Source organism: Cupressus sempervirens, chromosome 3 (assembly GCF_028749045.1).
Source record: "Cupressus sempervirens isolate cs-2001-9-10 chromosome 3, ASM2874904v1, whole genome shotgun sequence".
Taxonomy (NCBI): Eukaryota; Viridiplantae; Streptophyta; class Pinopsida; order Cupressales; family Cupressaceae; genus Cupressus; species Cupressus sempervirens.
In genome coordinates, this window is record NC_143120.1 from 665,030,664 (window position 1) to 665,042,485 (window position 11,822).

Genomic DNA, 11,822 nt, shown 5'->3' on the forward strand with positions numbered 1-11,822 from the left:
AATGTGCAGAAGTGAATTACAACTCTATGAAATCCACAAGCTAAGCAAGGGTAACACTTTTCAACTCTTCAACATCAAAGGGAAAAGATTTTGATTAATGATGTTGAATATCAATACAACTCAAATATGCAACAACAATTACATGCAATTTTTTCACTGATTAGCCCCTTATCCATTGGGCTTAAGCTAAGTCAAAACATACACATGGATACTTGAGATATACTCATATATTCATATATTTGATCTATCCATTCACCGTGTAAATAGACATCTATCTTCATAAAAACTCTCATACTTATTATAATATCCTCCTGGTGAAACCTACAACCTTGTCAAGGTAAATAAGCATTTACTTGGCTCTTTGTTCTAATAGAAAACCTATCTAGACATACAACCTTAAGGAATTGCAAATTAGCTTAAGCTCTTTGTTCTTAAACACAAAATGTTGTAGAGAATAGAGGAAGGAGATGAGAATTAGAATGAAACTAAGAAAATGAAGCTTTGTATTAATCCCCTTGAAACCAATACATCAGATGTATGCAAGACTTAGAATATACACAACAGATGACTATATAATCTATTTTCTCATAAGAAATTACAATTGCTATTCATGATAGAGAAAATGCTGAAGAGAAATGGTAGAATCATAGCTCTAGATCCAACCTTGCGGTATCATAGACAAACTAGAACCAACCCTGGTATCACAACAATGAGAAATTTTCTCCAAAACTGGAACCCTAACAATGAGAGAGAAAGAGAAAGATATAGGAAATAAGAAGAACCCAGATCTGATATGGAAATGACATGTGTCCATTTTAATCTTCATTCTTAGCTGTTGCAAAGCATCTCTCCTCTCTCTACAACCAAAATCTGATATTAATCTCATCATTATGTGTAATAAACTTTGAAATATCTCTTCCTAATGATGAGAAGCCCTTGCTCTGATAAAAATATTAGGTATGCATTTGAAATGCTAACAAAATATTTTATTAAACTAATTTGGAGGCGAAAAAACCATCCCTAATAGCATCCCTACTGCCTCTGGTGTTCACCCAATTCACCATTTTGTCAAAAGCCAACTTTGAACTGCTATACCTGAATGCGGTTGAAAAATGAGTACCTGAGACAAAACCATGAATAACTTCAACAAACTTCTTCCTGTGCAAAAAAAAAAACCTCAAATATGGTGTGTTTGCTCTCTCTTGGCTGCAATAGTATATGATAGTCCTATATTTTCTTATCAGGAATGCCCAAAATCTTCATTTGAAAACTAGGCTTATATGATGGCTTTGAGGTCTGCACTTTATGAAAATATTTAACCATTTTTTAAAATTTAAACTTTATTATATAATCCCTATTTGATTTTAAAAAGCTTGTACACTCAAAAGCATAGGTAATAACAAAAAAATATTTTTTCCAAACTTAGAAATTTCCCTCCATTTCCATTCGGATCAAACTTGTTTGATTTTTCTGTGCCACATGGTAGCACATGATCGACTTGTCTCTGGTTTGTCGCTGCCACCTCACCTATTTGTTGGGGCCTCACCACATCATTTCCACATGGCACTTTTTGATTGGCCATCTAAATTGTCATTTCCACTTGAGCCCACTGCCACGTGTTGTATTGTTTCTTTCGAGCATTTCTTAACAATCGAGCAACTTCATTTTGTGAGAAAGCCACATTTGTCAAATCTAACAAGTGGCAGCATCTAGAGCCTCCAATTTTGAACCCGCCACATCACTTCCGTTTGCTACGTGTTGCAATGTCACTTTCCCACATTCCTAGTCAACACATTGCCATGTCAATGGGAATTGGGAATGCAACAAGCTGCCATGTGTCCTTCTTCACCACATCATCACCTCATTATCTACATTAGGCTTGGAGACCACTGCCATGTGTCACTCTATGATTTGTCCTCATTTCACCATGTGTTAGTCTCTGGTTCATCCGGATGTCCATGTCACACCCCTTCATTATCTAGTCATCTACACATTCGGTTAAAATTACTCTTGCATCGCCAAGTCAACGAGCCCACCACATGAGCTACACGAGGCTTACAAAAGACATCGTGTCTTGAAGACAACCAAGCATTACAGTGCAAAAGTATTTACAATGTCCTAAGGGTTTGTGCATGGGCAATGTGGAATAAATCATTTTATTTTCCTTTTGACTGTGAGTATACGTGCATTCTGGGGAGGAAGAGGTGTGCTTGCGGACAATAAACCTGTCATTTTCAAACAGTAATATCGCCTTTATGACCATGAAAAATGTTCTTTCAATAGAATACCTCTGTTTTGGATGCATCAACTTGTTTGCATAACCACATGTATCCCTTGGCATAAGCATTTTTCATCATCCGCCTTGTTTCCGGGTCTGATGATTCAGTCATATGCCCACGTTCGCTGACTTCTATGAAGAGTTGAACCTCTGTATTTGAGAACAAATCTGTGAACATGTTTACATAGTGGATGACATGCACAACATTAGAGGCAAATCGACACCAGAGTTGTGCAAGGCGATCCCATTCTGCTATCTCAAAGTGCAGATGCCGATCATTCTTCTCAAGCTACTGGGATGCTCGCAATGCACCGGGTCAAAAGCTTTGCATTGAAGATCAATAGGAGGCTTCCATATTAAACACAATAGATTGGGGAAGATCAAAATAAGAAAGGAGCTCTCTCACCCTTGGCGACAACTGCAAGCATTCACTAGAGTGTTTTTGCGAGTAGCTTGGGTGAGAAGTTAGAACGTGACTTTTTCCTTGCTTGGCAGAGGGAAGACGTTTGAGAAACTTCAACTAGGGACATTCAGTCATTAAAAGGATCACTTCCCTAATTCAAAATCTATTTAAAATGTTGTCACATAAGGGGATTTCTTCAACCAAAAACTGGAAAACCAAAATGCAAATCAAAACCTTAAAATCATGCCAATGTCTCCTACGGGAGTGTTTGAAAAGGATTCACATTCAGCTTTGGCTTCCACTACGCTCCATGGTCCCCACATCAATCATCTTTATCGACTTCCTTCCTACTGCCCATTTCCTCACAGGTAGTAAGAAGGAGCTTCAAAATCACACCACTTCCCATTTCAAAACTTACGGGTGCCATCAAAACTCTCCCTTCTGTAGCTAACAGGTCATCAGTGATGTTGAATCTTAATTAGTGGATGGTGTGGCTAGAACTTCAACTTGCAAAACATGAAGAGCTTCCTTATGATGTACATGTTAAAATATTTTCAAAAATTACAACTCATTAGAAACATCCCATAACATGCAGGCATCGAACAAGCTTGGCTCTGAGCTTATATTATACATGCAGTCTCCTTACCATCTACCCATTGTAATAATCTTTTAAGATTTTTCATATCCTTTCATGGAGGGTGATGTGGTTTCATATTTATATTTGGTGTGCAAGTAATTAATATATAACTTCCACACAATTCATGTTGAAGAAGGAGACTATTGAAAATAGATTGATACAAGCATGATAAATGTGTTCCAACCATTATTTTATCACTGATGTCAAACTTTTTTTTTGTTGGTAAGACAACTGCTTATATGATTTATGTACCATCACTTGTTTGATTGATGAAGAGAATTTGATCAAAAAGATGTAGTAAAAAGCACCTAGAGGAAAGGTTGAGTTATGATTTACAAAGGAGTACAATAATCAGCTAAGACAATGATAGCATAGTGCATTGAAATCTACTTAAGGTTGCAAAGGTTGGTTACAGTAAGCAAGTTCAGAAGAACAAGTTAAACAAAGTTTTCTTAATCGAGTGGATAGTAGGTGCCAAGCAAAGTCAGTGCAAGCTGAGCAGAAAATTAATTGGAGCCAAGTAAAAGTTCATCTTAGTGAATGCCAAGCACAATAGTGGATGTTGAGTGAAGTTTAGTTGATGCCAAGCACCAGTAAACTTTAGTTTGTGCCAAGTGATTTTTTAGTGGATGCCAAGCAATGCATTATGTGTTGAGCATCAGAAAAAAGTTAATGCTGAGTGCTACCATTATTAGAAAGTTGTGAATTTGATGGATCTAAGTTGACAAGTATATTTTCTTGCATTGTGTGAACTAGGCGGAAGATAAAATTGATGAGCTAGTGGCACAAAATTCATGGTAAACCATTTTAAGGTGAATTCAAAGAGGATTGAAGGAGACGTTTCTAGAAGTGATATGGAATTAGGGGTAGATTCATTGAATCCTACCTAATCCTAACCCTAAATTGGATAATGGAGAGTGAACATCAAAAGATCTTAATTCTCTATTTATAGGGATGGTTGGTTAGAAGCAAGGGTTGTCATGTGTGAGAATATAAGAAAGACAAGGAGTTAAGGGGTATTGCTTCATCAAGTGACCTAAGTGAAGAGTCTGCATTCGCATGTTAAGCAAGAAGGCTTAAGGGTGTGAATGCTTGAAGGGTGAACAAGCTATCAGAGCTGAAATGTGTGAAAGTTAAGCAGAATGGAGGACTGAAATAGAGATCTATAATCTACAAATGGAGTTGCAAGTAGTTATCAAATCAAGTCTTACTATTACTCTCTAATAATTGTATCGGTCTAGGGCAAATCCTTTGAATTAAGGTTGACCTAATAGTCATTTGTAAATCCTTTAATCGGGTGACATTCCAAGTGAATGGTCTAAAGTCCTCTAACAAGGCTCACTCCTAACAAGGTGATTGAAATCCTTTAATAGGATCACATTTAACAATGTGTATTATAACCTTAAACAGGGTTGGCCTTTTACAAGGCATCACTTCAGAAGAGTGAAAAAGAGTAGCACATATGTGATAAAAATATAGAAAAGAGGAATTGAAACTTATGTCTTGAATTTGAACTGGAACAAATACTTGAGAGGAAATTCATGATGGTATGAAAAAGCCTATTTTGTTTGCCTAAGCTTGAAAACTAGACCAATAGTTTATTTGTAGACATTTAGGCACATGAAAAGGAGATGAGACAATATATAAAAAGACATTTAAGTGCATCTAACCAAAGGGACCATTACAAAAATCATTGATAAAATGTCAAGTGTAGAAAAAACATGACAAAAGCAACAAAGAGGAAAGGGGACATAGAACTTTGCATGTTAGGGCATGCAATTTTAGATGGTTCAACCACATGAATAAAGTTTTAATACCTTTGTAATTGTGTAGAAATTATACACACAACCCATAAAATATAAATTCATCAAGGTTAAGGGATAGGAAAGTGAAGAAACAAGTAAGATAAGTAGTTGGGTAGATGTACCCAATGATAAAAATATATCAAATGAAGGGGGCAATCAGAAAAATACAAATGTTGTGTGCTTGCATGATAATTTTATGACCCTATTATATAAAACAATTAGGAGAAACATTATGACACTAAATTCTCAAGAATTACAAATTTTCACAAGATCTTTGAAACTTCGTAATGGTACTAAAAGATCATTAAAAATTCTTTGTCCATGAAAATTTGCATCACATGTATGTAAGATTAAAAAGGAACAAGATGGGAATCTCAATGTTAGATATGAAAACATCAAGTGGTCTATTGATGAATTTCTCAATTCAAGTATCAATTATGCGTTAATAGCATTAGACATTAGTATTTTACAAATTTCAACTTTAGTCAAAACCATCATTTCTAATAGAACTAGCATTACACTAGTTGTAGGTATAGTATGCCAACCTTCACACAATTATTGATCTCAAATTTAGACAATTGTCAACACAAATTTTAGATGTCTTTAAGGGAATATTAAACACATGGAATTACATTTAATAAGAGAATATAAGATTCTCTTAAGCTAATTGTATAGTGCGATGCAAATTTGATAAGAAACATCAATGACCAAATATCAACATCAAGATACTACTCCATATCTAAGTGGTCTAGTTGTAGTGTTATAGGCAAGTGAGAAATAAGCATTCACAGCTTTTTCAAGCGCAAAGCTAGAATACATAACACCTTGTGAAACCATGATGGAATTAATATGATTGAGAAACTTATTGTAGGATATTTAAACTACTAAAACCCAATAAAGGATCTATTGAATTGTGATATTCAAAATTGCATAGTGATGATAAAGAATTAAATACTTCATTTGAAAACTCAAAAACATGTCAAAAGCGTAAACATCATTTTAAAATTATGTAGTTAAAAAATTACAAATTACAAATAGTTATAATTATAATTATAATAACTCCAAAAATATGTTATTAAGCATTAACAAAAATATAATATATATAAAACTAATAATATAATAAAATATTTAATAAAATAGGCAAGAGCCTACAACACAATGGTAACTTGTGGACCTCTTATGTAGAAGGTCTTAGGTTCAAATTCACTCAAGTGTATATGTGTGTGTGTGTGTATATATATATAATAAGTTATATTAAATTCTTTAAATCATATGACTGTTTTCCTTTATAAAATTAACTATGTATTATAAAAAAATACATTAACTATTTTAAAATATATTATTTAATTCTAAAATATTTAGATAATATCCATTTTTCTTTCCACTAACTTTGAATTAATATGAACATATCATTTCAAGCAACATCTCTTCTAGTAATATGTAATCTAGCAACAATTGTACAACAATACACTTTAACTTAAGGCTCCCGTGGAGGACATGACAGATTTCTTCAGCAAAATTCCTCCTAGCCTCTCAAAACATAGAGCTTATTTTATAGCGTTCTTATGAGGAATTTCATCAATGTTTCTATCGATATAAGGTTGGTCACTATTCCAAAACTAAGAAGCTTATCATACTCTATATTGGAATATTCATGTCTTCAAAATGGCTGATATACCAGAAGTGTCAAATGGACATTTTTAAAAATCATCTGCAAGGTGAAACTATTGCATGCAATGAGGTTATTAAGGGGGTGTTCTGAATTTGTTAAAACACTTGTGTTTTTACAGTTTGGACCTTCTAATCTTGAAACATACTTTTGATATAATCGAACAACAAACACCAATCTCTTGATTCAATTCTCCTTTCAGTCACACTACTAGTACCCGCCTTCCCACTGGATCTTGCAGCGAAACCAATGGATTCTGAACGTTTGCTCTTCCTTTCGGACTGATAAAACCTTCCAGCAAGTGCATCAGTCAATAAAATTGAGTCATCCTGTGGCTCAAATATTTTCCAAACCCTTAAATCCAAAGGAAAAAGGCCAGTTTTTTCCCATTTTCGAAGCTGTGCAATTGTAAATGGTCCTCGTACCTTACCCCTGAGATCCCGGTAGCGCCAAACCTTGTCTGTTTCATTGTTACCCGCTTTACTCCATGAAGGATGCCTCTTTGAGATGTGTGGTTTTGTTAAAGATGAAGTTTTTCGCACATGGGCTCTTTCCTTTGGCCTTCTTGAACTTGAAGGCAATGGACTGGATTTACCAAGTGGTTGAGAATCTTCACTCATTCTGCCACCTTCCATTTTACAATGATCTTCTTCTGGGATCCACTCTTTTTCCAGGGTCTTGCAATCATTAGCTTGGTCACTATCATTATTTTGATTACTTTCCCAGTTAGAACAGCTCCAGGTGGGATCTTTTCCTTTTTGTTCATTCTCAATATTTCCTGGACTTTTGGGGGCTTTCTTCCAATTCGCTGCAAAAAGAAAATGAGTTGGGTTAGCAGTCTATGCAAGGATATGAACAAATAATATTTGAAGTGAAAATGCTGAGAAACCTTGGCTACATTCTGCTGGGTTTTCCTCCAAGATCTCAACATCAGAGTCTTGTTGCAAGCATGGACCAGCAATCACTTTGGGTGACTCCTCTAGCATCCGAGCGCGCTCTTCAGGGCTGCTTAGCAGTACAATCTTCTTCACGCATTCTCTTAACGTGCTAGATGGAAACTGTAAAGGATTGGCAAATGCTCCTTGACTTTTACAATCAACTCAGTAGTGCGCCAAGATTCATACAAGAACCAAGCATTGAGTTTGAGAAAATCACACCTCTATCAAATAAATTTGAAGAAAAAAGGAATAAAACAAGGAATAGAATGTTAAAACACGAAAGTCACTCTTTTAAAGTTTTAAAAAAATCAAATTTATTTCTATGAGTATTATCTAGATTTAACTAGTGTTAAGTATTCTATTTATTCTTATCAAAAGTAGATTTGTGTAAATTACTACTTGTAAAATATAAGTTAATAAATTTGACTTTAAAAATTATACAATAAAATCATGACAATAATATCACAATCTAAATCTTATTGTTTAAAAATTTCAATGCAATATCATATGAATCATTGAGTTCCTATTATGTGTACAACATAATTAACCTACAATAAGTTAATAAAACAAGATGAGATTAGAATAGTTAAGCTTTTAATGTTAGGGAAAGTTATGGAAGCATTGGACATGTTATGATATTGTTATTACAATTTGTGTGGTTTTGAGTTAAATTTATTGATCATATTTAATGAAAATGAATGATACACATAATAGACCTTGTATTTAGGGAAGATGACTTAGTAGTTAAGTATGCTGATTTTACACATCTTAAAATATAGTAAAAGTTCTCAGATTTCTACCAATTTTCTATAACAGCTTACTTGGCAAGTCTTTTACTTACAAGGTTTTAAGGCCACATCATCAATTTACTTTTTGTCAAGATATCCAAAAAAACCCCTAAAAAGTGAGGCTCCTACTTATGCAAAAAATCACGTTTTCTTGATACACTAATATGACATAAGACATTTTGAATCTAACAAATATTTATTATTCAATCTTAAATATATCTATCAGCACTAACAGTTTTGAAACCCTAGATCAATACTATTCTATGTCAAGCATACTTGATCAGTACTATTCTATGTCAAGAATACTTTATGCTAAAGATACGATCAAGCTTGAATCCAGGTCAACTTCCTATATAATTTATAAAACCTTGAACAAATATTTTACTTTATGAACTATTCATTCATAGATTTTCTTGAAGATAACTTACCGTAAACGTTTGTTTTACTCAATTATTCATGTTTGCAAGCTAATAGAGCTTAAAATCTAAGGATATTGTTTGCTATGACCTTTCTCATTTGCTCGATCTCTCAGGTTGCTGAGCTTTATTATTTCTGCTTCTAGCCACTGCATCATAAACAAGTAATTTCATCCGTAGGAATGAGATAAATATTTTTCATCTCTTCGTATATTTATATTCAACCAAAATGATTTGTTTTGAGTACAGTTGCTGCAATTTGTTCGTTATGGACTTACATTCTTAACTTTAACTTCATGCAGCGCCTTAGCTGTTTTATCAAGTTCACCCTGTCAATTAGTACACCCGGGTATCTGCTATCAATGAACTGCAAATGTAAAATAATCAGCACATGATATTAAAAAGCAAGCGGACGGACAAATTTACCACTGTTGGTTGTTTGATCAAACCACATTTTATATTTTGGCGCAGTTGCTCGCACTCTTCCTGCAAAATTAGATATTTATCAAACAGGGAATTTGGATGCTGAGATCTATTAAATATGCTGGTAATTTGGAATTATATATAAAGCTGGAATCATATGCAATGCTGAGAGGCTATTAAATTTAGCGGTACAAAAATGTAAATATTAATTTTCGTATTGTTATCAAATAAGTATATTATATATTTAAACTATTGAATTAATGTTTCTATTACACAAAGATATTCGAAGTCTTTTGGTTTGAGAGGGAATGGCTAAATTTTTTCAAAGAAAATATTTGTGTAAAAGCATAAATCTACACATTTCATGAATTTGAATTTAATTTATTGGATATCAATTTTTTTCCAACATCGAATTCATTATACAAATGACCTTGCATCAAAGTCATAATATCAATTGAATCCTCAATTTCTAATTCAAAATTGATCTTATATAAATTACTTGTTACATGATTATAGTTTTTATTTTCATTGTTTTAAATTTTTATCATACTTTAAGCGTTAATCTTGGAATAATGTGTTTTCAAGTCTCAAGATGACATATTGATTAATGCCATGTGAGTTTCAATATTCAATATTCATTTCTAGTAGAATTTATATAAACATGATCCACATCTATATCCTATACAATACCATTCATATTGACAACTTGTTTGCTTTGAAATGTATGATTCATTGTAGTTAAAATGCAATTAAAAGTGGGGCTAAAATGTAGGGTCAAAAGTGCACACCTTGCACTTTTCCTCTTCATTCCACAAACTCTCTTTGACTATGGTATTCTAATTGAATGACTAATATAGAAGTGATGCATTTTGCACAATGTTGGAGTTGAACCCTCAAACACCACAACTCCCAACAAGATCACTAAAATCAAACCTATCACGCATAGAAATACCTAAACTATGGAGGCCAAAAGAAAATTGATCCATAATAATGAATCATATTGACTTTCCAAACCTAACTTAATAAATAATACTACAATGAAGCCTTATAAAGGAAATCTAGAGACAAAAAATGAACACTGTGGTGAGAATGAAAGGAGATCATGACATGTGTCCTCATTATATGAATTGATACACAAAAAAGGAACACAACCTAAGTAAGCTTGAGCATTAGAGTGACATGCTACTCTAACAGGCCCCCATTAAGTAAAACTATGAGAATAACTAAAACCTCTACATGTTACAAATGAATGAAATACAAAAAATGGATCATAATGTTGAATTAAGGCCAAATGAATTAGCCATATAAAAATGAAAAAGTCTCTCATTAACATGAAGGAAATGAGCAAAGAAATCATTGAAAAAATCTTCAAAGAGGAAAATAAATGAAAGACTAAGAAGCCTCCAAATAAGTCCCAAAAAGAGTGGGAAAATAAGCAACATAATTGAAGCAAGAAGAAGCTATACATAACTATGGAAAGATAACTGCTACAGTATTGAAATGAAGAAACTCCCATGAAATTATGATGTAGATCAACAAGGAACATAGCAAGTGAGATAAAAAGGAACATCTAGCAACCTTAAAATATGAGACTATAACAATGACACACACTAAAGATTGTAGCATCATAAATTAGAAAACTATTGTAGCAATGTACATTGAAGAACATGACTCAAAGGACTAGGATTTGGGAAAAAAAAGATAAGGAAGATTCTTGTGAATTAAATGTAATTAAGCCCTAATAATTCTTTAAAATATAAATGAACAGTCTAATACAATCACTTGATTCATTGAATCTATAGGTGGTTTTGTTTTCATTAAAGAAGAAAAATGTTGTTTTGGTTTCCATTGATGTCAACAAACTATTGTTGGCTTAATTTATTAGACATTCTAATATACAATTAACACTATCTTTCTTTGCATCTATTTGCATAAAGTGTTACAGTTATGTGATTTGGACAACATGTTCTATCATCTGTAAGATATCTATCTTCATGTCTTCATGATGTTTAGAATTTTAGAAGATACACATTATTGATTTGGTAAATTTGTATACTGGAGTTACTCTATTTCTCTAGAATATGATATTTGGTTTTTTATCATGTACTTTTTCATATAAACATTTTTATCCCTCATCTCGGAATAGTGTTAAGGATTGGATGATGCAAGGGATATAGAGAGGATAAATTTTTGATAAATAGTTTGGGCTGACATGTGGAAGCTAACTTAGGATGTACTTCAAAATAAAATATGTCATCTAGTTTACCTTAGCTGACAATTTTGTCCTACCATGTTAGCTAACATAAACTAAGCTTGGACTCCATATGTATACATGTCCATGTTGGCAAAATGTTCAACACTCCCTTCGGGATTTATGGCAAGGGCTTAACTGCCTCCTATGTACTATAAGTTGAGTGGTTGTATCAGGTATTAATAGATAGATATTTTGGTGCAACAAAAACCCC

The 11,822-nt window shown here is 33.3% G+C and overlaps 1 protein-coding gene across 1 annotated transcript; it reads right to left on the reverse strand.

The window, feature by feature from the left end:
• Positions 1-6,923: 6,923 nt before the first annotated feature.
• On the reverse strand, positions 6,924-11,493 carry LOC149568458 (zinc finger CCCH domain-containing protein 19-like). The gene is made up of 6 exons (XM_089816730.1): positions 11,479-11,493; positions 9,361-9,420; positions 9,213-9,263; positions 9,026-9,083; positions 7,682-7,873; positions 6,924-7,600 (listed from the first exon to the last, which is right to left on the reverse strand). Exons 1-6 carry the CDS (start codon positions 11,491-11,493, stop codon positions 6,924-6,926), a joined length of 1,053 nt encoding a protein of 350 aa, XP_089672856.1.
• Between the last annotated feature and the right edge of the window lie 329 nt (positions 11,494-11,822).